Source organism: Zophobas morio, unplaced genomic scaffold, assembly GCF_036711695.1.
Source record: "Zophobas morio isolate AGI-343-1 ecotype UQ-CSIRO unplaced genomic scaffold, CSIRO_AGI_Zmor_V1 ptg000011l, whole genome shotgun sequence".
NCBI lineage: Eukaryota > Metazoa > Arthropoda > Insecta > Coleoptera > Tenebrionidae > Zophobas > Zophobas morio.
In genome coordinates, this window is record NW_026972116.1 from 21,493,750 (window position 1) to 21,519,881 (window position 26,132).

Here is a 26,132-nt window from a genome sequence, read left to right on the forward strand (position 1 = left end):
TTATGTACTTTAATAATTTATTAGGAGTACATTTTTCATCACCAAGACTTGCATATTTTTATTGTAAATATATTTTGAAAATGATCTCTCGGCAAATGAAAACATATACGAGCACTTTTTTCGAGTAAACAATGAAGGGAGAAGTTACTGGGCGTAGGGCTTTTTTAAAACACCTCCTTTCTGGGATAAGTAGTAGATACACTTAGCTACTTATACGTGTTAAACAAAAGCTGTATTTTATATATTTTTTATTATTATTATAAATATGTTTATTAGTTTTATTAATTAACAAAGCAAAATATATATTAACAATAATATTACAATGAATTTTTAGTAATCATGTGTATTGAATTCAGGATCCTGAGTGGAGTAAAAATATTATAGTTCCTCAGTTTTAGTTCGGTTTTATGACAGTACCTCAATGCGTAAAATTTAATTTCCTTAACAATAGATTACTACGGCCGGTCCTGGCGACTTGTTATAAAACTGAGTTCCTTGCCATAAATTAGAAAAATCAGCCGAGAACTCTAACAATCAGCTTATGGTAGAGCAGGCGATAAGGGTTTTACCTGGAAAGCCGCTTCCGTAAATTTTAGTGGCGCTCCTATCGGCAAAGTACTGAACTAACTGCTCAAATTCTGTCGAATTGATACCCATTTTTTTCAATAATTGTTAGTTTTTGTTAAAAACTCTGTTAACCAATAGATCATTAATTTTCCTCTGATATTCATGTTAAAATTATTCCGTATTTTTCATTAATTTGTGGTATATTTTGATTTTAATAAACACATTATTATTTAAACAAATTGTACCACTAACAAACATTTAATGACTCTGCGCCCTGTAAAAAGTGATGTTTTATCCATGTGCGAATTTTCAAGCGATTCTATGATGGTTATAATTCAAAAAACTTGAAAAGAAAACATACAATGGTGCTTTTTTTACGATATTTCTCAGCCATATTTTTTTAATTGATTGAACTGGTCTCTGCGCTCTAGAATATGAAAGAAGCTGCAGTTTGATGTATGATACATCTATATTAATATAATTCTTTCATACAAAAACCAAAAAAATGTTATACCTCGTCTAGCGAGTCCCCTTAAACTCGCCTGCTATATCCTTTCTTCTTCATAATCTTCTCATTGATCCTCTGTTTGCATCATCATCCTTACTATCGTTTTTAGCCTTATTTCCCATATATCTTCCACATTTGCGCCCACTCGCGGCATTGTAATAAAGCAAATTCTGAATTGTTAGTGTCTTATTGGCAGTGTATGAGGATTTATATTAGCATTTTTTCATTCTTCTTAGAAAGCTCTGAAATTTCCAGTGACAAGGCCTGATCATACCTGACCTGACCTAACCTGACCTGATTTGACCTGGCCTAATATGACCTAACCTGGTCTGGCCTGATCTGATCAGACTTGACTTGTCGTTCACAACGTACACCATGATTACTGTATGAAAACTTCTGGCCAAAAATCGACATGAAAAACGTTTTTTTATTAAAATTTTTAGCAGCGAAATAATTCTGTTGAACTACTTAAAATAGCGTAAGTTTGTATCGGGAATGTTTTGTTCTAGATTATTACCTAGATTTTGAGAAAAAATGGCCAGAAATGGCGTAAAAAATCCAAAGGATAATGCTTTCGTTCGCATGTTTTTGACAGCTCATCAACCTATTATCTATTTCCAAAACTAAAAATAAGGTAAGAAGTTCCCATTCTTCCTATGGAATTTCAGCCGTCGCTGCGTCCTCATTTTCAGCGCATCAACAACTTTAAGAACTTTTGTAACCCTAATCTGCCATTTAGATACAACAAACTGTAGCACCATACTTTTCTCAATTTGTGGATAAAAACTCAATAAAAGCATTTTCCTGAAACTTAATCAAGACCATCAGCAACGAACTTTTTTTCTTCATATTACATAACTCGTTTCGCATTATTCTACCGAAGACAAATAAAACCACCCCTAATACAAAAGAAACGGCACCTCTTCGGCCCCCCAGCATCAACACAAACAAACCATCGTCCAAAATCCTTGACGCACTATTGATTTATTCCAGTGCCCCGCAAACCCCCTTGAACAAGTGCCAAACCTGTTGGCCGTTTATCGATTCGGGGGTAGCGTGGGGTAACATCCCCGACCGCCGGCAGATGTAGCAGCCAGTTCGGCTCGCCGCCGATGACGTCACCTCACGCAAGAATTACCAGTGCAGCTGGAGGCGAGAGGCGAGATTAGACATGTTCGTCGTTCTCGCCGATTATTCGCATTGCTCAACCAAACTCCTGTCATAACGAAAAGTGCAAGAGGCCCTGGCATAGCTTCTTCGGCGAACACCACCTACAACGATGCGGAGGAACACCACACGGCCGGAGTCGATAAGCTGGCAGTCAACAGTGCTATCAGCTGGAGCATAAGTATATTCGTAAATACTGTTTAGTGGAAACATACTGTATAATGACGAGGGTGATGTCGAGTTCTTTGTATCGCGAGTCGATAAGAGATAATCGGATGGGCTTTGTTGACGAGGTTTAGTTGATGTGTCGTTGACCTCGAAGAACAATAATTAGTGTGAATCATCGACTGAGGACTGCAATTTTTGACACTAATGTGTACTGCGAGGAGTACGATTTTTGGTCTGGCGTAGAATCGATCCACCGTATCAATGTGAGTATCAAAGGGCATTTGTGTACAGTAGCTTGCTTGGAAATGTGGACGTTTATTTGAATAAGCGTCTGGTTCAAACTGCCGGTTTTATAATAACGAGTATTGAAAAGAGCAATGTGTTCTGATGGAAAAAAGATCAATGGTTTGAATTCATTTTCATTATGAATGGTGAAGTTGCCAACTTCTTAGGTTTCATTGAACTGGGTATTTAATTAATGGATTAATTGGAAAAATACAGCTGCTTGATGTTTTTAGTTTACTCAGTCTCGTGTTCGTGAATAAAAGTTTAACTTATTTATGATGTTGATTAGTTTTATGTGAAAATAAATCTGAAAATTATGTTGTATTTCATGTACGATTGACATGTTTAAAGACATGTGGGTAGCTCAGGTGTATTTTCAGGTGTACCAACTTTGATATTTTTAACAACCCCAACAAACCTATATTTAGGGTTGTTAAAAATTTACTTACTACGTCAGCAGACCTTCGTTCGACCATCTTAAAAATTTAGAAGTCCTATGATTGAGGCTCATAAAAGACTAAGAAAACACTGATTGTGTTTTTGGAAAAAAATTGAAGAAAATATATTGAAAAACAAAAATAATTACTTCATGTTTCATAAATTTAATAATACATATATCTTGTTTATATCTCCCGAATCAAACTGATAATATTTATTTGTTTAACTTACATCAAGTTTACAAAACTTCAAAACATATAAAAGCTTATAAAAAATACTAAATTTAACAGACAAAAGTCATTATGTTTGGCGTTTTTTACTTTGCCTCTATAATATTCTTTTACACAACAAAAACATATTTTAAAAGAAAAAATCCAGATTACTTTTTTAAGTGGTTAATAATTTAAGTTTTAATAAAACTGAGAGACGAATAAAAAACACGATCAAAGAGAGAAACTTCCAAATTGACGATAATCTGAAAAGATGAAAATTCTGTCAAGGCAAATCTTTAAAAATCCATGGCTGTCTTTGATCGTGTTTTTTTTGCTTTTTCGGTATAAGTGAACACAGCACCATGTGATCGAGAAAAAGAGTCTAGCAACCAATGAAATTTAATGTTAAAAAAACGTGTTTGTCAGTTGCGGTAAAATAACTGTCAAATAGCTACAATATTCGTTTAAATATGTTTAAACTTAGGCAGTTAGTAATACATCACTTAACAATTAAATCTAAAACCTTTTGAAAAGCTTTTGCGTCTTGTAGCAGTAACTTTGGATACGATATAATTTCGACACAATATCGTTTAAATATAACAGGAACAGCAAAAGCCTGAGATTTGATCCCTTCGGTACGCCAGATGATGGAATGTTTACGCATTTAAAATAAAATTGTTGTCAATCAATCAAATATGCTCTAAACAACGTAATGAGAGGTGGTGAAAACCCAGATTATTTCAGTCTGTTTAATAATGTATAATAATAATCAATTTGGTCAAACGCCTTTGGAAATCTGTACAAATGCTACCTACTTAGCCTTTGTTGTCTATATTTTCTGCTAGACTGAGCATGCTAAATTGGTTTACTGTTGACCTCTTCTAGGTAAAACCATGGTGAAATGGTACTTTTAAAATCATGGTAGATATATTTAAAAATGATGGTCGAAAATCAGTGATTTTTACTTCTCGAGCGTAAGCCAAGAAGTATTCTACTAGAGCCCATTCGGCAACCGACTACTTTCATGTTTTATCGACATTTCATGACCCTTGGAGTATTCAGAAACAGGTCTCTCGTTTTGGCCATTTTAGAAACTTATTCAAAGACATTTTCTCATAGATTTCGACCTCCACAGTAGTGTCTTCTTTCGTCAAAATCCGACTTATTTTAACAAGTACTAGCCCCGCCCACCTACCCTTATTTTCTTAGAGGATATGTCATCTGCAAAAATCAGTCTCATACTTGCTTAGTTAAAAAATCCAAAAATGACAAATCGTGAAAAGGAAAAATTTTAACTTGAGAACTTGAAAAATTAAAAATCAAAAAATTCCAAAATTGTAAAGTTAAAACTTGAAACATCAAAAGATTAGAATTAAATCTGGAAAATTGTCAAACAAATTATCAAATTAAATATTTAAAAGTTGAAAAATCTAAAAACTAAAAAAAAAATTAAAACTGGAATTTCGAATTCGATTTTATAAGATTTTTTTTTTCAATTTGTCATTTTTAGATTTTTAAGTTTTTTTTTATTTTTAGCAAGTACTAGCTCCATCCATCCAGCCTTTATTTTCTTCGAAGAATAAGTCATCTGCCAAAATCAGTCTCACCTTGACAAGTACTACCCCGCCCACCCACCCATTATTTTCTTAGAAGAGTGGGTCATCTGCCAAAATCCGTCTTATTTTAACAAATATCAGCCCCGTCCACCCACCCTTATTTTCTTAGAGGATATGTCATTTGCAAAAATCGGTCTCATACTTGCTTAGTTAAAAAATCGAAAAATGACAAATCGTGAAAAGGAAAAATTTTAACTTGAGAACTTGAAAAACTAAAAATCAAAAAATTCAAATTTGTAAAGTTAAAACTTGAAACAACAACAAAAGATTGGAATTAAATCTGGAAAATTGTCACACAAATTATCAAATGAAATATTTAAAAGTTGAAAAATCTAAAAACTAAAAAAAAAACTGGAATTTCGAATTCGATTTTATAAGATTTGTTTTTTTTTTCAATTTTTCAATTTGTCATTTTTAGATGTTTCAGTTTTTTTATTTTTAGCAAGTACTAGCCCCGCCCACCCACCCTTATTTTCTTAGAAGATATGTCATTTGCAAAAATCGGTCTCATACTTGCTTAGTTAAAAAATCGAAAAATGACAAATCGTGAAAAGGAAAAATTTTAACTTGAGAACTTGAAAAATTAAAAATCAAAAAATTCCAAAATTGTAAAGTTAAAACTTGAAACATCAAAAGATTGGAATTAAATCTGGAAAATTGTCAAATAAATTATCGAATGAAATATTTAAAAGTTGAAAAATCTAAAAACTAAAAAAAAATTAAAACTGGAATTTCGAATTCGATTTTATAAGATTTGTTTTTTTTCAATTTGTCATTTTTAGATTTTTAAGTTTTTTTATTTTTAGCAAGTACTAGCCCCACCCAACCAGCCTTTATTTTCTTCGAAGAATAAGTCATCTGCCAAAATCAGTCTCACCTTGACAAGTACTACCCCGCCCACCCACCCTTATTTTCTTAGAAGATATGTCATTTGCAAAAATCAGTCTCATACTTGCTTAGTTAAAAAATCGAAAAATGACAAATCGCGAAAAGGAAAAATTTTAACTTGAGAACTTGAAAAATTAAAAATCAAAAAATTCCAAAATTGAAAAGTTAAAACTTGAAACATCAAAAGATTGGAATTAAAAACTGGAAAATTGTCAAACAAATTATCAAATGAAGTTTTTAAAAGTTGAAAAATCAAAAAACTAAAAAAAAATGAAAACTGGAATTTCGAATTCGATTTTATAAGATTTGTTTTTTTCGTTATTTCATTTTTTAATTTTCCGATTAAACAGTTGTACAATTTTCCGATTTCTCATTTATTCGATTTTTCAATTTGTCATTTTTAGGTTTTAATTTTTTTTATTTTTAGCAAGTACTAGCCCCACCCACCCACCCTTTATTTTCTTAGAAGAGTGGGTCATCTGGCAAAATCAGTCTTATCTTGACAAGTACTAACTCCGCCCACCCACCCTTATTTTCTTAAAGGATATGTCATTTGCAAAAAATAGTTTCATACTTGTCAAGATAAGATTGATTTTTGCAGATGAAAATAAAGGGTGGGTGGGCGGGGCTAGTACCTTCTCTTAGAAGAGGAGGTCATTTGTCAAAATGAGTCTTATTTTGGTAAACACTAGCTGGCCCACTCGCTTTTTATTTTCTTAGAGGGTAGGTTATTTGGCAAGTACTACCATAGTGTAAAATTTCATTTTTGAAAAAATCGTCTAAAAATTCTGAAAAAATTCAGACATATATAATTTATCATTTTAAACTTGAGAACTTGAAAAATTAAAAATCAAAAAATTCCAAAATTGTAAAGTTAAAACTTGAAACATCAAAAAATTAGAATTAAAAACTGGAAACTTGTTCTTGAAACAAATTATAAAATGAAATATTTAAAAGTTGAAAAATCTAAAAATTAAAAAAAATGACAACTGGAATTTCGAATTCGATTTTATAAGATTTGTTTTTTTCGATATTTCATTTTTTAATTTTCCGATTAAACAGTTGCACAATTTTCCGATTTCTCATTTATCCGATTTTTCAATTTGTCATTTTTAGATTTTTAAGTTTTTTTATTTTTAGCAAGTACTAGCCCCACCCACCCAGCCTTTATTTTCTTAGAAGAATAAGTCATCTGCCAAAATCAGTCTCATCTTGACAAGTACTAACCCGCCCACCCACCCTTTATTTTCTTAAAAGAGTGGGTCATCTGCCAAAATCAGTCTTATCTTGACCCTTATTTTTTAGAGGATATGTCATTTGCAAAAATCAGTTTCATACTTGCCAAGATAAGATTGATTTTGGCAGATGACCTACCTAACAACATAAAGGGTGGGTGGGCGGGGCTAGTACCTTTTCTTAGAAGAGTAGGTCATTTGTCAAAATGAGTCTTATTTTGGTAAATACTAGCTGGCCCACCCGCTTTTTATTTTCTTAGAGGGTAGGTTAGTACCATAGTGTAAAATTTCATTTTTGAAAAAGTTGTCCAAAAATTCTGAAAAAATTCAGAGATATATATCCCGACGTGCTGACTCCAAAAATATAGCATGCTTATGGTAACGCAGCAATATTTTCGGAAAATTCGGTGTGAAATTCGGATTTTTTGAAATGTTTGAAAATTGCGATATTTCAATGGACGATTCTGAAAAAACGGTTTAAGTTATCGCAATATGCAGTTAAATTTCGAAAATCGTCGAGAATGGGTCGAAATTTGCATAAGGGAAGTAATACGAATACATAATGGGAAATTTAATTTTTGAAAATGTCATCTAGAAATTCTGATTAAATTCAGGAATATACATCCCGACGTGTTGATTCCAAAAATATATTAAAGAATACTTTATTTCTGTTTAATAAAATTAAGGTTTATTTCTTGAAATTTGTTTTCAGCAGTGTATGAAGTTGTTATTCAATTCAGTTTTTTGGCAAATTCGCTGATCGAAACAAATCGCTAATCCGAACACACATTTCCCCAATTAATTCGGATTGTCGAGGTTATTATACTGTATGTATTTTCCAATTTTTGTTTGGGAGATAATCTCCGAAACTACCGGACCGAATACTGCCAAATTTTAGATGTATGTTAGGAATATCGTCTGAATGGTAAAACGCTAATCAAAACTTGTCTGATCATCCCCAGCATAATTTGATGACGTCACCTCAAAATTTTGTCAAATACTATTTAAAATAGCGTACTGCTGTATTTGTGGTTTATGAATTCACCGTATGTTTTCACCGTAGTCCATCCAGAATTCTTTGAATGTTGAAGTTTTGCAATCTCTTTTTCGGTCCAGCCAACTATCCTTGTTTTAACAGATTCTTAAGCATCAAACTTAACAATTGTGTAATATATTAACCGTTTGAAACATTTGTCATTTTGTGGTCGTCTTTATGGATATGTTGGGTAACCACAAGTTTTTCTCGATCAACTAAATCTTAACTGAACCATGTAATCTTCGAAGCTTGTGACGACTGACCCTCTTATTTGTCCAATATCTTTTTGATGACAATCTTTACAGTTAATTTCATAAATCCCCGACTTTTTCTTTAGCTCTAGTTTATTCTTCGAGGCTTTATGACCTCGATAGACAAACTAAAATACTTTCGTAACGCTTCTTTAAATATTTTTTCTAAGCCCTCGAAAATCGTCTTCAAACGCGGAATATTTAGACATGAATTTAAAACCTACAAAGTCTTTCTTTTGCGATGAGTCAGCACTGGAAGACAAGAAATAACACAAAATGAAACTGGTAACACTTCTTTGACTTATTAATAAACTGTAATGAATCTCCGCTGGGAAAATTATGTTGCTTAACTACTCGGTTATTAAATTTGTTGGCTAATCTCTTCGAAGCCTTGGAAGGAGGTGCCAAGATAGTTGGACTCATCGATTTACCTGCTTTATAAATTTTAGTACAAGTGGATTTGAAACAGTTCCGTGAATATTCCACTTTAACGTAGAAAATAAAGTTGGAGAAAACAATTTCGGTCACAGTTTCATTTCCCTCTTCACTCACCAAGGGATTAGAAAGTTTTCAAAGTGAGGGCGAAAGAAAAAGTCGATTTATAAAATCACAGTGGAGGGAAAGGTGTCGCTAGCACTGTTTGACACAACTAATATATAGTTACACAAAACGTCCTGGTGATGTTAACCTTGTGAGTTATTTCATTCTTGCGAACACAGTTTGAATTACTAAATGTAAACTAAATACATAGAAATTCGAAATTTATAACATTATAATTGAAAAATAATATGTGGAGTCGGAGTATCTCGTATTTACATTAAATAATTCACGAATGGAATTGAATCTGTTCATTGTTTAAGGGTTGGTTGATGCTTGTTTTGAGTTTGTACAATTTCAACAGAATGAAAACTCTGCGGGCATGTATTTCGAGAGCGGATCGAGATATTGTATTGGGGAACCCAAATTTCTACACAACACTCACCAAAAAGCCTTTTGTTCATTAATTTGAACTGACGTACGATTTTCCCACGGGAATAAAAAAAAATTGTGTTGTTCTAAATTCCATTTTTTGTTTGTTTAAAAAGCCGTATTAACATACTGGCGCTGTAGACACTTCGTATCAAATTAAACTTCTCCCTTAAAACTAAAAGCTGTGGCGCTTACAGAATTTTAATGTCTCGGTCCCCTTGAATTTTTGTTACAAAACCTGTTTCTGTGGAAGTTTAGTTCCCGAAAAACTTGTAACACAAAATGGTTTAAAACAAATTTAAATTTGATCAGATTTCTGTTGAATTACGTAGGAGCGTCAGGTTTGACGTGGGTAGGAGTTTAAAGGAGTTATACAAGCTTGTAATAATAAGGACGAAAGGTGATATTATTGTATGTTGGTAATTGGTTGTGTAAACTTTGGCCTCTGTACGTTATTATTACGTATTTAATTTGGATGTTATAAAATACCCAAGTTGTGGTATTTGCTTTCGAGTGGTAGCTATTACACCGGTTTGGATATTTTAATTTGTTTGAATTGTGTGTACTTTTCCGGGTGTTTTCTCATTTGTAATTATAATTAAATGATGTTGGTTACGTTTGGGTTAAAACTTAACGGGTTTTTTAAAAACAACACTACAGTTTCTGAACATTAACCTTGTGAGCGTTGCTCTAGTTACACTGAATATGTAGTCTTTTTTAAAAAATGTGTTATTTTAATAGTAATTTGGTTTACAATCACATGTTAGGGTTTATTTGAGTCCACCTAAATGAGGGATACGAAAAGTTGACACTTTATTGCCTTACAAGTCGGATTTTGTTGTCGTGTGCCGTGTTTATATCCCCAGGACCAATAAATCTTGCTTTAAATCTGAATACTTTATTCCTTTGCTATTTTACTCAAGCTCACCAATTTTTTCTGGGAAAAAAATCTATATCTGTTTACATTGCAATAAAATTTGAAATTCGTGTTGCGAAATAACATTTCTGTTTCGTATAGACAACATGATATATTTCCATATATTACAGTTTTTTTCCTTTTTAAATTTAAATAATTGCCTAAGATAACATGTTGTCATTCAGTAACTATATTAAGAGCTGGAATGAAGAAGGGGTGGGTGGGCGGTGCTATTGCTTGCTTATGAAACTCTAGAAATAAAATTTAAAACAATATCAAATGTCAATTTGAATTTTTTATCGAAAAAGGAGTTTGCATCAGTGTTTACACTTAAATAATTAAAAATCACATGAAGTAGACACAATGATCTACAGCTATATGTAGACGCCGCCCCTCTTCACCGGGCCAATGAAATAATTTACTAAGGTGGAGCTTGTGCCAAAGGGAGGAGCGTTGGTAATTGATCTATTTTTTCTCACAAATTTGCTTAAGATTCGAATATGATGGTAATGTTGTCATTAATTAACAGTATTAAGAATAGTCACTAGAACGAAAGGGAGTGGGGTTGTTGCTTTCTTATATTGACTGCAGGAAAAAGTTAAAATTAGCTCCACCCACCCTCTCGTTCTTTCATTTTTTTTCTTCTGAAATAAGAAATAAATCTTATAGCAGATAGTTTACCAAAAAAGTTCTAATTATAGCTTTTTTACTTTTTTTAACAGTCTAGGTTCTATTATTTCTATTAATTCCCACTCCCACTCTATGAAGAACATTTAATTAACCCCGCCCACCCACCCCGCCTCAATTTCACTGTTTATCTGCTCTGAATGAAATGTGGATTTTATATTGAACAGTAGCAGCTAGTATTTGCTAAGATAAGACTGATATTGGCAAATGACATATCTTGTAAAACAATCGAGGGCGGGTGGGCGGGGCTAGTGCCTGCTAAGAAAATGCTGATTTTGGCAAGTGATATACCCTCTAAGAGACTACAGCAAATAGTATATCAAAAAGTTCCAGTTAGTGCTTTTTTTTTACTTTTTTTAACAGTTTTGATTTTATTAGTTCCCACTTCGACTCTACAGAAGAACATATAGTTAATCCCGCCCACCCACCCTGCCTCCATTTCGCTGATTCGTTTTATCTGCTCTGAATGAAAGGCGGATAGTATTTGCTAAGATAAGACTCATATTGGCAAATAACATATCCTGTAAGAAAATAGGGGCGGGTGGGCGGGGCTAGTGGCCGCTAAGGTAATACTGATTTTGGCAAGTGATATACTCTCTAAAACAATAGAGGGGCGGAGAAAAAGATAAACTTATCCCGGTCCACCTCCTTTCTCCATTTCACTGACTATTTACTGTAAAATGGAAATTGAATTCTGTTTTGACAAGCGGTAGATAATCTAAAATTTAAAAAAATATCACTTGTAGCCCCACCCACCCCTATTCCGTTTTGCCAATGAAATGATTTATTAAGGTGGAGCTTGTGCTAGAGGGAGGGGCATCGGCAACATTGTTTTTTAAATGTGATTCTCACGTCTGGTATGCATATTTAACACCATTTTAGTACTTTCTAGACTAATTGTTTAATAATTTATCTATTTTCTCTCACAAAGCCTAAAACGCTTAAACTAACAAAAGAAATAATTTCAACTAAATTAACTTAAACATAAAAACTTAACAATCACATTCTGGTCTTATATATCTCTACATAATTAACAAATTAATTTCATTAAGTTTTTCAGTTAGACTACGCTTGAAGTGAGATAGCTTTAAGAACATATAATTAAACCCGCCCACCCACCCCGCCTTCATTTCACTGATTGGTTTTATCTGCTCTGAATGAAAGGTAGATTTTATACTGAACATAAATAAAATTAATCGTTGGAATGAGAATGGGGCGGGTGGGCGGGGCTAGTATTTGTTAAGATAAGACAGATATTGGCAAATGACATATCCTGTAAGAAAATAGAGGGTAGGTGGGCGGGGCTATTTCTTGCTTATAAAACTATAGGAAAAGTTAAACTTAGCCCTGGCTACCTCCTTTCTCCATTTCAATGACTTATTTTATTTACTGTAAAATGGGAATTGAATTATGTTTTGACAAGCGATAGATTTAAAAAAATGTCAAATGTAACCCCGCCCACCCACCCCTATTCCGTTTTGATTAGTCATTTTTGCCGAGATGGAATTTGGATTTTATATTGACAAATAATAGAATCTAGAATTCCAATTTTTTTTTTAATACAATATTATTTTTTATATAAATTTTAATTTATAATCGAAAAACGAGTTTGCGGTCAGTGTTTACACTAAATAATTAAAAATCACATGAAGGAGACACAATGAGGTACAACTCTAAACGCCGCCCCTCTTCTCCTGGCCAATGAAATGATTTATTAAGGTGGAGCTTGTGCGAGAGGGAAGAGCATCAGCAATATTGCTTTTTAAGTATGATTCGCACTTCTGGTATGATTATGAAACACCATCTTAGTACTTTCTAGATTAATTGTTTAATTTATCTATTTTGTCTCAGATTTGCGTAAGATTCTAATGTGATAGTAACGTTATCGCAGTATTAAGAGTAGGTAGTCACTAGGAAGAAGAGGGAGGTTGGTAGGCGGGGTAATTGCTTGCTTATAAAAAACTGTAGGAAAAATTTAAACTTAGCCCCGCCTACTCTCCCGTTCTTTTATTTTTCTTCTGAAGTAAGACATATATGTAATAGCAAATAGTATACCAAAAACGTTCTAATTAGTGCTTTTTTTACTTTTTTTACCAGTCTCGGTTCTTTTAGTTTCCACTCCTATTCTGCAGAAGAACATATAATTAACCCCGCCCACCCACCCCGCCTCAATTTCACTGATTGGTTTATCTGCTTTGAATGAAAGGTGGATTTTATACTGAACAGAAATCAAATTAGTCGTTAGAATGAGAATGGGGCGAGCGGGGCTAGTATTTGCTAAGATAAGACTGATATTGGCAAATGACATATCCTGTAAGAAAATAGAGGGCGGGTGGGCGGAGCTATTGCTTGCTTATAAAACTCTAGGAAAAGTTAAACTTAGCCTTGCCCACCTCCTTTCTCCATTTCACTGACTTATTTTATTTACTGTAAAGTGGGAATTGAATTATGTTTTGACAAGCGGTAGAATCTAAGATTAAAAAAAATGTCAAATGTAACCCCGCCCACCCACCCCTATTCCATTTTGATTACTCATTTTTGCCCTGAGCCGGAAGTTGGATTTTATATTGACAAATAATAGAATCTAGGATTCCAATGTTTTTAAATACAATTTTATTTTTTTTATGAATTTTAATTTTTAATTATTGCAAAACAAGTTTGCGGTCGGTGTTTCCACTAAATAATTAAAAATCACATGAAGTAGGCACAATCAGGTACAACTCTAAACGCCGCCCCTCTTCTCTTGGCCAATGAAATGATTTATTAAGGTGGAACTTGTGCGAGAGGGAGGAGCATCAGCAATATTGCTTTTTAAGTGTGATTCTCACTTCTGGTACCATGAAACACCATCTTTCTAGATTAATTGTTTAATTCATTATCTATTTTGTCTCTCAGATTTGCGTAAGATTCTAATGTGATAGTAACGTTATTAATAGTAGGTAGTCACTAGGAAGAAGAAGGGGTTTGGTGGGCGGGGTTATTGCTTGCTTATAAAAAACTGCAGGATAAATTTAAACTTAGCTCCGCCCACCCTCCCGTTCTTTTATTTTTCTTCTGAAGTAAGACATAAATATAATAGCAAATAGTGTACCAAAAAAATTCTAATTAGTGCTTTTTTTATTTGTTTTAACAGTCTAGGTTCTATTAGTTCCCACACCTACTCTACAGAAGAACATATAATTAACCCCGCCCACCCACCCCACCTCAATTTCACTGATTGGTTTCATCTGCTCTGCATGAAAGGCGGATTTTACATTGAACAGAAATAAAATTAATGGTTCGAATGAGAATGGGGCGGGTGGGCGGGGGTAGCATTTGATAAGATATGACGGATATTGGCAAATCACATTTCCTGTAAGAAAATAGAGGGTGGGTGGGCGGGGCTAGTGCCTGCTAAAGTAATACTGATTTTGGCAAGTGATATATCCTCTAGAAAAATAGAGGGGCGGGTGGGCGGGGCTGTTTCTTGCTTATAGAACTCTAGAAAACGTTAACTTTAGCGCTGCCCGAGTGCCCACCTCCTTTCCCCATTTCACTGACTTACTTTATTTACTGTACAATGGGAATTGAATTATGTTTTGACAACGCACCCCTATTCGGTTTTGATTACTCATTTTTGCTCTGAGATGGAAGTTGGATTTTATATTGACAAATAATAGATCTAGGGATTCCAATTTTTTTTCATAAAATTTGATTGGTTATATCACTTTTAATTTTTAATCGAAAAACTAATTTGTCGTAAGCGTTAACACTTAAATAACTAAAAATCACATGAAATAGACATAATGAGGTACAATTGTAAATACCACCCCTCTTCTCCTGGCCAATAAAATGATTTATTAAGGTGGAGCTTGTGCGAGAGGGAGGAGCATCAGCAATATTGCTTTTTAAGTAAGATTCTCAAGTCTAGTCGAACCTGAATCAAATATTTAGCGCTATGTCATTTTTGAGCGCTAAAGAAACTTTGGTAATGACATTTTAATAACAACCAATAACAAATTTTCACAAAATTTAAATGTCACTGTCAACCATGTCAATTTTGACATCAGGAAGTAACGTGGAGTGACAGGTCTAACAACTTCAAGCAAAGTTCATTGATGCCAACTGAAACACTACTTGTTGATCACGCTGTAGGATCTAGGATTACATTTTTTTTTAATAAAATTTAATTTTTACTAAAGGAAAAAGTTAAACTTAGCCCCGCCCGCCCCCCGTCCTACATTTTTCTTCTAAAATAAGAAATAAATCTTATAGCAAATAGTATACCAAAAAAGTTCCAGTTAGTGCTTTTTTACTTTTTTTTAACAGTCTGGATTTTATTAGTTCCCTCTTCGACTTTACAGAAGAACATATAATTAACCCCGCCCACCCACCTTGGCTCCATTTTGCTGATTGGTTTTATCTGCTCTGAATGAAAGATGGATTTTATACTGAACAGAAATAAAAATATTTGTTAGAATGAAAAGCGGGCGGGTGGGTGGGGCTAGTGCCTGCTAAGATTAGATTGATATTGGCAAATGACATACCTTCTAAGAAAATAAAGGGCAAGTGGGCAGGATTATTATTTCTTTCATTTTTCTTCTGAAATAAGAAATAAATCTTACAGGAAATAGTTTACCATAAAAGTTCCCATTATTGCTTTTCTTACTTTTTTTACAGTATAGGTTTTGTTACTTCTATTAGTTCCCACTTTCACTCTACAGAAGAACATATAATTAACCCCGCCCACCCACCCCACCTCAATTTCACATTTTTAATTATTTTGCGAAAAACAATTTTGCGTTTACACTTAAATAATAAAACATACATAAAGTAGATAGAATGAGAACGCCGCTCCAATAAAATGATTTACGAAGGTGGAGCTTATGCTAGAGGGAGGAGCATCGGCAATATTGTTTTTTAAATGTGATTCTCACGTCTGGTATGCTTATTGAACACCATCTTAGTACTTTCTAGGTTAGTTGTTTAATTTATCTATGTTGTCTTTCAGATTTGCTAAGATTCTAATGTGATAGTAAAGTTATCGCAGTATTAAGAGTAGTAGAAGAGGGGGTTATTGCTTTGTTATAAAAAAACTGTAGGAGAATTTAAACTTAGCCCCGCCCACTCACCCCGCCTCTATTTCACTGATTGGTTTTATCTGCCCTGAATGAAAGGTGGATTTTATACTGAACAAAAATAAAATTCGTCGTTAGAATGAGAAGGGGGAGGGTGGGTGGGGCTAGAACTTGCTAAGATAAGACTGACATTGGCAGATGACATACCCTCTAAGAAAAAACAGGGCGGGTGGGCGGGGTTAGTGTCTGCTAAGGTAATACTGATTTTGGCAAATAATGTACCTTCCAAGAAAATAGATGTGCCCCATGTGAGAAACAGGGGAAAACTGACAATGTGCAAATTTAATCACCCTGTATACAAAATTTTCACTTCAATTCGTCTGTCCAAAATTAATTGAAACCTATTACTTTCAAATAATTTTGTTTTTGAGACCCACTAGTACTAAACTTATTTCTTATGCAGGTAGACATTTTAAGGTAGCTGTAACAAACAACAGTAGAAATGAAACGCCTTATGTATATAAGACCCATTAATGTCACTTTGACAACTTGGCTATAACTCTTATTTCGACAAGGCGGCAAACGTCAACGCCTACTTTGTTATGACACTCATTTACAGACCGCAGTAACCCTAGAATTTTCATCTTGGAGTTGGCCCGTAGGTGCACGATTATGACTACAATGACTACTAAAGTGTGATGAAGTTTGCAAAACTTCGGACATTTTCTTACTTTATGTGGACGATAAATTTAATCTACACAGTCAAGTAGAATAGAAAATAAACTGTTTACAAATGCTCGAAATTTATGTTAGTTTTTAGAGGCGTGGGTGTTTTTATTAATTTGCTTTCTGTTTCAGTTTTATATACGATTTTTTTTGGAATTCCAGGTAATTTATGCTTTATTTTCTCAATCTGTAGTTGCATTTTTTTACAAGGATAGGCAGGTTATGCGTGTAATATTTCTGTCATTCGTGTTTCACTTGTACCTAATTAATTGTTAGAACAGTATTGTTGTTTGCATAATTAATAATGTAGTTATTTTTTAATAATGATTGTTATGTTAGTATTTAGAAACATTGCTACCTGGATACTAAGATCGATTCAGTATGGATGATTTTAAAAAACCTTTTTAAACCACAGCAAGCCATGGAAATCTAGTAACTTGGTTGGTATTCAACATTAGTAAGCTAAAGTTTCTAGAGAATGACTGACATGGATTAACTAATCACGTCAGTTATCAGTTATCACCTAGAAGGGGTCAAAAGAACTTTTTAATTCAAATCTTATCAGTGTTTTGCCACATAAATTTGCTAAGTGGACAGGGCAAACAGTGGCTTAATTTTATTTAATTAACGCAAACTAACTTACTACATACAACTAAATTATAGACCATATTTTTTCCTGCTGAAGTAGTTCAGGTACAAATTATAAATTAATAGATCTATTTATATTAACGACCAGAAACAACTACTCTTTTTATAAATTACGTTAAGTATACTAGTTCATCAAACAGATAATTTGACTACTGTACATAAACAATTCATCGTCATGTCGATAACCGTTCAACTCATAACCGGGATATTTTCTTGAAGGACAACTAGAAACATTTTTTGTTTGTTAAATAGAAGATCATTATGCCACACTTTAAGTATTTAAAAATTGTAAAGGACACCCGAAGGACACACGCAACAAAAGCAAAAAATAGCCACACATGTAAAAAGAAAGCGTATATATTATATAACAACTTATCTTTAAATCAAAGTGCCAAAACATCTACCTGCTAATAATTTTGCTTTATTACTAAAGTCATGCCAAAGCAAAATAATCAAGGACGTCCGCTTGTAATATTCGTTCGACAATAAACAGCTTGGTTACAAGAACATCCCGCAGAATGAAGGTGAAGGTTTTTTATTACTATTATTAGTGTCTAAGGTGCCGCCGGTCTATAAACGGTATTAACACTTTCGAAAAAGTTTAACTTGGAATTTTTGGACGATAAGTCACTAAACAAAAAAAAGCTCTTACATATCGCACAAACGATTTCTACCGTGTCGTTGATATTAATTACGTACTTTTATATGTTGGCAGTATTTTCGAACAGTATATAAATAGACTATTTTTATGGAGCTGGCACGCATTTATTCATGTTGTGACAACTAAAATAATACCTACGTGCTAGAATGTACCACGGCGAACTGCATTCAAGCTGTCATTCCCCATTCAACACCACCAGATAAAATCCACAGTCCATGTACATTCCCCTATATAAAAAAAAGGAAGTGGGATGAGAATGACACAAAGTCGATACGGCTTCCTTTGAGCCTTGACTTGTAGAAACTTCGCGAGTTTGCCCGACTTAATTTTCCCAGATCAAATTGTCCAACCTCTCCGCAAATTTCTTTGGAACTCTTTGTTTTCTGTCAGCGCGTGATGGATGCCTTCGAGACCTTCGTCATTTTTAACTGCAGAAAATGTTTGGCCCACATCCACGTGTTTATGTAAGGTCTTGCATCACAAGTTTTCAATGGTCTCGTTCGATTCAGTTTCGATCTGACGGCTGCTTAGCCATGGCGATTTTCTCAAGATGCACGAGTTTAGCAAAATCTACAGCCATTTCGAAACTCGGAATTCTGTCGGCGGTTACCGACATGAATCAAGTTCTGTGTATGTTTATTATCGCACGGACGATTCGACAGGCTTTCAAAAGTTTATAGAGCTTGGAGCGAGAAAGGTAAACAAAATTTATGGCACAATTTGCTTAAGTGCAACTTGTAATTTTTCTTTTTGCGATAGGGTTTTACACGGCCGAGACGCGGAGTATTGATGGACAGTATTATAATGCTAGAGATGTACTAGATTTACAATAAAGACTGTTTTTGTAGTAGAATTGCGTCTTTTTTTATTATTTGGACGTTATAATAATTGATATTCGTTGTTACCTCGATTGGACACCTCCTTCCATATAAATAAATGTAAAACATGTCCCCTTTTTTATTAGGTCCTTGTTATATTTGGCGATGTGACGCATTATTATTTCAAATAGGCGTTTCCTCCTGTGGTTTTAATAAATTGGCAGGTATACGTAAGTTTGTCGTCACGCTGTGACGACGTGTTAGGGGTTTATGATACATTTAACATGTCGAAGGAAGTGTCCAGGATAATAGAGGTCTTGATGATTTACTGGAGCAAGGTTGCGATTTATGTACAAAACTAATTTTATAACTGGACGGACTTCAGTGGGATTGCTTTTTGTGGACTCGAGGCTTGATAATAAAATGCAATTTAGTTACTTGAGAAAGCTAAAGAGGCGATTATACAGTTGTAAGTGTGCCAAGCAAGCTTGAGAAATAATAAATCAGATAAGCTGGGTTTACGACTTTTTATAGATAATTTTGTAGACGGCCACAAAAATATCTCACTCGTCAAACAAACAAATTATGACACACTTTGAATTTGCGATGTTTTCATTGGTTCTATGTTTGTTGTATTAAAAATCTGCAAAATATTGAGGTATTCCCCTCAAATTTCTATTCCGTGAAATAAAATAAAATAACACTTAACATTCTTTTTAGAATCGTTAAGTGATTTGATGTGGCGAAGATTCACAAAATGTGACTCATTTTGTCTGAACTTTTCTTATTACAAGATGATTAAATCCAAGGTGATGATGCTACCATTAAAAACATGAATACGTAATGTAGATATGGGATTTGTTGTTTTTTTTTTTGTGAAAGATAATATTTTTAACAATAATTGATTTGTTGTTTTTATTTTTTAGTGAGTTAGACATCCTTGATCCAAATCAATATGTCGTTAAAAGTTTCAAAGCGTTTCTTTTTGTTTGTTCTTTTCTTAATATCTTGTTTGTTACCATTCTTATAATTGTATTCTTACCGCTTTTTCTTTCAACTAATTAAAGATTTTGAAAATTTTTTGGTCTAATTTTTAGTCTTGTTTGCTTTATGAAGAAGTCTTATTTTAGATTTAACTTGTTTACTACTTTGAAGTCCTTATTTTAAATCTTGTTCATGCTAGAAGTGCTAATTTTTATCCCGAAATTGTTCAAGGTTTTTATAATCTTAATAATGTTGGAGTCACTTACAGAGCTTCTAGTGTTTTAAAAAACTGTCAAGGATTTTACAGTTCTGGAAGCTTTGAAAAATTCATAGATTTTATTTTTTTTTTATTTATTTTGATCAATTAAAAATGAGCTTTTCTTCCCCTCAGAAAGTTATTGTCGTCATCCTAAAAAAAAATGAAATCTGTTTCAAAAATAAAATTCCATTTCTTCAAATATAGGGTGATTTTCTAAAATTTCTGCTCTAGTTGGCCCTAACGCTTAAACAAGCTGTTTCAGTTGGGTCGCTGACGTACGCGTCATAGCCAACTGACCAGAAATTTAAAAAATCACTCTGTATATGTAACACATAGGTTGTTTAAAATAAATAATAATATTGATGTATGTAAAAATAATTGCCTGTTCAATTTACGATTTCAAAATAAACTCATCCAGTTTTCCTGAAATTCAGAATAAAAATTTAAGCAGATTTAATTAGTGTTCCACTGTATACGGGTGAATCACCAAAAAGGGCACTAAAGATAGAAAAAAAATTATAGATTAAAATTATACGGTTTTTGAGGACCATATTTTTAAAATTACTGTCAACTATACAAAGCGTTCTATTTTTTAGATGTAACGTACAACTAACTTTTTTTAAACAGAATACACTATATCTTTTATGTATGGAGTTTAATATACCAAATAAAATTGTAAAACAAAAAAAAGTAAATTTTAAAAATAAAATTGTAGTTTTTCTTCTGAACCATTCCATTGCTATAAAATTTTAAGAAGAAAATTGGAATAACGTGGCAACGTTGCATCAAAATTTCAAAAATAAACTACGGTTTTAAAGACTAGGAAAGAACCAATGAGAATACATAAAAATATATAGTGGTAAAAAAAAACATTGTCACGCTACAAAAGAGAACACACTGTTTAGTCGCATAGTGACTCACCCTGCATATCAAAATTAAAATGTCACACTGAAACCAAAAAGAATATGATGAAACACATTTGTCGAAGAGCTTTTCCAGTATTTAATATACAGGGTGTTCCAAGAGCCTGATGGTGGCAAATCTTCATTTCCCGTGAATTCAACATCGAAATTATTTTCAAATAAATAGTACACAATACATTGACTTCAAAGTTGCTCATCAAAGTTGTATTTATTTTTCTTTAGAACACTCCAATTTAAGCAACTTTCCAAAAGTTTAATTTTTGAATACTTTTTGACTTTTTTACCACCTTCGAAAATTACTTTGAGAGATTTTTTTGTCGATTTCGACCTCAAGAAGTTACTTTCGGCCTTATTTTTTCAAAATCTCCTAGGAGTACAATTTTTTCAGAATAACTAAGTAGATCAAATACAGCAATTTTTGAAATAAAAAAAAATACTGACAAGGCGAATATTTTTAAAATTTGAAGAAATCTCGGGGACCATTGGTGTTTTTTTTTAAGAGTTGGAAAGAATCCAAGGGCATTTAGTGTTCTGTATTCTTTTTGTTTTATAATATGAAAAATCTCGTGGCATTTTTTTAAGAATTAGAAACAATCTTAGCGATTCCTGATATTGTTTTTCAAAAAGTTTGGAAGAATTCTGGAGTGCTTGGTGTTCTCTTTCTTTTAAAAAAGATGAAAATCTTCGGGGCCACTAGTGTTTTATTTTTATGAAAATTTTAAGATAAGTATCTCGGTGTCTTTGGTGCTGTTTCTTTTAAAATTTGAAAGAGTTCTGGAGAGCCTAGTGTTCTTTTTTAGGGAAATGAAAGAATCTTCGGATTCTTCGGTGCCCCTTGTGTTTTATTTCTGAAAGAATTTGAAGTCTTCAGTTTTTAAAACAATTCTGGGGTATCTAGTGTTCTTTTTGTTTTAATATGAAGAAATTTTGAAAACAATCGTGTTCTATTTTTAAAAGAATATAAAAGAATCTCGTGGCCTTTTGTGATTTTTTTTAAGAGTTTGAAAGAATCTTGAGGATCCTAGTGTCTGTTTTTTTAAGACTATGAAAGAACCTTCAGAGCTCTTTGTGTTTAATTTCTGTAAGAATTTGAAAAATCTTCGGCGACTACTGATATTTTGTTTTTTTGAAAGAATTTGAGGAAATTTTCGAGTGGTTATTTTTTTAGAGCTTGAAAGATTTTTAGCGTTTCCTAGTAAAGAATGTAAAAGACTCTTCTACATCCCTTGTGTTTTATTTCTGAAATAACTTGAAAAATCGTCCGGAATGTCTGGTGTTGTTTTTGAAAAAGTTTGAAATAATTCTGGGGCACTTGGTATTCTTCCGGGCTCTTCGTATTTTATTTTTAAGAAAATTATAAGAGATCTTTGTTTTTTTTTTATTTTAAAGTTTGAAAGAATCTTAGGGATAACTTTTTTAGGGAACTTGAAAGAATCTTCTAGGTTATGTTTTATTTCTGAAAAAACTTTAATCATCCCCAGGGACCTCAGATACTTTGTTTATGAAAGAGTTTGAAATAGCTCCTAATATTCTTGTTTAAGAAAATGAAAGAATTTTGGATTCTTTGGTGTCCTTTAAATTTTAGTTCTGAAAGAATTTGAAAAATTTTCGGGTGCTTATTTTTTACTATAGTTTCAAAGATTCTTAGCGATTCCTAGTAAAAAATGTGAAAAAGACTTCGAGATCTGTTTTTGTTTTATTTCTGAAAGAACTTGAAAAATCCTCTGGAACCTCAATTCGTGTTGCTTTTTTAAAAAGTTTGAAATAATTCGGGCCGCGTGGTGTTCTTTCTTTTAAAAAATATGAAAAAAATTTTCCGGCGCCTTGTATTTTATTTTTAAGAAAATTTTAAGATATCACGGGGTCTTTGGTGCTCTCTTTTAAAGTTTTAAAGATCTTAGCGACTTCTGATATTTCTTATTTAAAGAACTTGAAAGAATCTTCGAAGCTGAGGGCTAACCCTAATTTTTTTGTTATACTATTTACTACAAGATTTCTTATTTTAGAAGAAAAAATCAGCGAACGAGTGGGTGGGCGGTGCTAAGTTTAACTTTTTCCTTTTTTATCTTAGCAAGTACTAGCGTCACCCACCCGGCCTCTCTTTTTTTAATGGGTGTCATTCGCCAAAATTAGTCTTATCTTAGCAGGTACTAGCCCCGCCCACCCGCCCTGAATTTTCTTAGAAGGTATGTCATTTGCCAAAATCAGTCTTATCGTAGCAAGTATTAGCCCAACCCACGCGCCCTCTATTTTCTTACAGGGTACGCCATTCGTCAAAATCAGTCTTATTTTAACCCCGCCCACTCACCCTCACTCTTCTCATTCTAAGGACTAATTTTATTTTTATTCAGTATGGGATCCACTTTCATTCAAACCAGATAAAATGAATCACTGAAATGGAGGAGGGGTGGGTGGGCGGTCTTAATTATATGTTCTTCTTTAGAATGGGAGTGGGGCTGTTAAAGAAACAAAAAAAGGGCTAACCGTAATTTCGTTATATTATTTACTACAAGAATTATCTCTTATTTTAGAAGAAAAAAATGAGAGAACGGGTGGGTGGGTGGGGATAAGTTTAACTTTTTCCTGCAGAGTCTTTTATAAGCAAGCAATAGCCCCGCCCATCCATCCCCTCTTCATTCTAGTGACTACTCTTAATATTGTTCAGTCGTATCTTAGGAAAACCTAGCCCCGCCCACCCGCCCTCTATTTTCTTAGAGTGTACATCATTTGCCAAAATCAGTCTTATCGTAGCAAGTATTAACCCTGCCCACCCACCCACGCTGTTCTCATTCTAAGGACTAATTTTATTTTTATTCAGTATGGGATCTACTTTCATTTAGACCAGATAAAATGAATCACTGACATGGAGGCGGGCTGGGTGGGCGGAGTTAATTAATTATATGTTCTTCTGTAGAATGGGAATGGGGCTGTTAAAGAAGAAAAAAAAAAGGCTAACCGTAATTTCGTTATATTATTTACTATAAGATTTATCTCTTATTTTAGAAGAAAAAATGAAAGAACGGGTGGGTGGGTGGGGCTAACTTTAACTTTTTCCAGCAGAGTTTTTTATAAGCAAGCAATAGCCCCGCCCATCCATCCCCTCTTCATTCTAGTGACTAGTCTTAATATTGTTCAGTCTTATTTAAGGAAAGGCTAGCCCGCCCACCCGCCCTCTATTTTCTTAGAGTGTACATGATTTGCCAAAATCAGTCTTATCGTAAGTACTAAACCCTGCCCACCCACCCACCCACGCTGTTCTCATTCTAAGGACTAATTTTATTTTTAGTCAGTATATGGGATCCACTTTAATTTAGACCAAATAAAATGAACAACTGAAATGGAGGCGGGGTGGGTGGGCGGGGTTAATTATATGTTCTTCTGTAGAGTGGAAGTGGGGTTGTTAAAGAAGAAAAAAAAGGGCTAATCGTAATTTTTTTGTTATTTTATTTACCACAAGATTTATTTCTTATTTTAGAAAAAAAATTAGAGAACGGGTGGGTGGGCGGGGCTAAGTTTAACTTTTTCTTGCAGAGTCTTTTATAAGCAAGTCCCCTCTTCATTCTAGTAATTATTTTTAAGTGTTATTAATTAATTACAAACGTTTTAAGGGAATTCGTCTATAGAGCAAATAGATAGAGTATTCGTAAAAAATATATCGCTTCCTTTGTCCTGAAAACGATTATGGTTTAAATATTTCAGATAATCCTGACAGTACTTGAAGTACTGAACGTATGGTTTTTTCTTTTTTCTGTTTTATTTTTGAAAGAATCATGAGGGCCCCTAGTGTCTTTTTTTTAAGAATGTGAAAGAATCTTCGAGCTATCTTTTATTTTATTTCTGAAGGAACTTGAAAAATCCTCGGACACTTCTGGTGTTGTTGTCAAAAAAGTTTGAAAGGATTCTTGGGTGCTTGGTGTTTTATTTTTAAGAAAATTTTTATTGATGAGGTCTTTGGTGCTTCTTCTTTGAAAGAAGTTTTGCGATTCCTAGTATCTTTTTTTATAAAGAATTTAAAAGAATCTTCGAGGTTGTTTTATTTCTGAAAGAACTTGAATTGTCCGCAGGAATCTCAGGAGTTCTGTAGAGCTTCTTTTCGATACCCCTTGTGTTTTATTTCTGAAAAAAATTGAAAAAATCTTGTGGCTTTTTGTAATTGTTTTAACGAGTTTGAGACAATCTTGATGATCCCTAATGTCTTTTTTTTAAGAATCTGAAAGAACCTTTAGAGCTCTCTATGTCTAATTTCTGAAAGGACGTGAACAATCTTCGGCGACCATTTGTATTATATATGTTTTTTTCTTACGCTGTGACTGGTATTCCATTTTTTTAAGTAGCTTTGTTATGCTATGTATTTCAGGCGCTAGGGAAGTTCTATCAAATAACATTCGACTAATTTTTAATTTTATAGATTTAAGATTACTCAAGACAAATTTGAAGCATTTGTAAAATTCGGGGAATTTAATTTGAACAAAAAAATACTAAACCACAATTTTAAAAGTTAGTCACTAGTGGGTAATGGACAAGTTTTAATACTTTAATTAGTAACGTAATTAAAATGTTAAATTAAATTTTAAAATTTCGAAAGGACGAAGTTTTAAATAGTACATCATTTCAAAAATAAATCTGCATCATTTGTTTCTCTTTATTGTAAAGATTTTAACATGTGTAAGCGTAAAGAATGTTTCATTAAAATAAACTGTGCAGCTGCTACGTAAATCCGGTGTCTTGCAGGACTGAGAAGGACTTTACACCGAAATTTAAATCAGACTTTTCACATGTACAATTTGCTTTTTACTTATAAATAAAACCTACAGAGTTCAACAATATACTTGGCTCAAACCTGAGTAGTTCTTTGGAAGTGTCATTTTTATTTTTGTTTTTGAAACACAAGGAACTCCCCTTTGAAAAAAAAAACACAATTTTTTGCAAGCAAACGTATTCCAATTTTCAGTGTGTTGTGAGTTAATAACTTGTGCAGAGCTCAACATTACTCGAATTTTTTACGTATTCTTATTCCTACTTTTCCTGAAGTGAATAATTTAACAGTGGGGAGAAAGAGCCCACGCTTAGAAAACTTGGTAAGGACTGAGTTTTGATTTTTTAAATCGTGTGT

The 26,132-nt window shown here is 33.3% G+C and overlaps 1 protein-coding gene and 1 long non-coding RNA gene across 2 annotated transcripts in view; both read left to right on the top strand.

The window, feature by feature from the left end:
* Positions 1 to 2,206: 2,206 nt before the first annotated feature.
* Positions 2,207 to 26,132, top strand: part of LOC135127223 (uncharacterized) — an 83,498-nt gene continuing 59,572 nt past the window's right edge. The window contains exon 1 of the mRNA XM_064053630.1: positions 2,207 to 2,673. Coding sequence (XP_063909700.1) covers positions 2,672 to 2,673 — 2 coding nt within the window. The 5' untranslated portion in view covers positions 2,207 to 2,671. The remainder of the gene's footprint in view (positions 2,674 to 26,132) is intronic.
* LOC135126576 (uncharacterized) lies at positions 18,156 to 18,888 on the top strand. The gene is made up of 2 exons (XR_010280070.1): positions 18,156 to 18,732; positions 18,795 to 18,888. It is a non-coding gene; the product is annotated as an uncharacterized LOC135126576 (long non-coding RNA).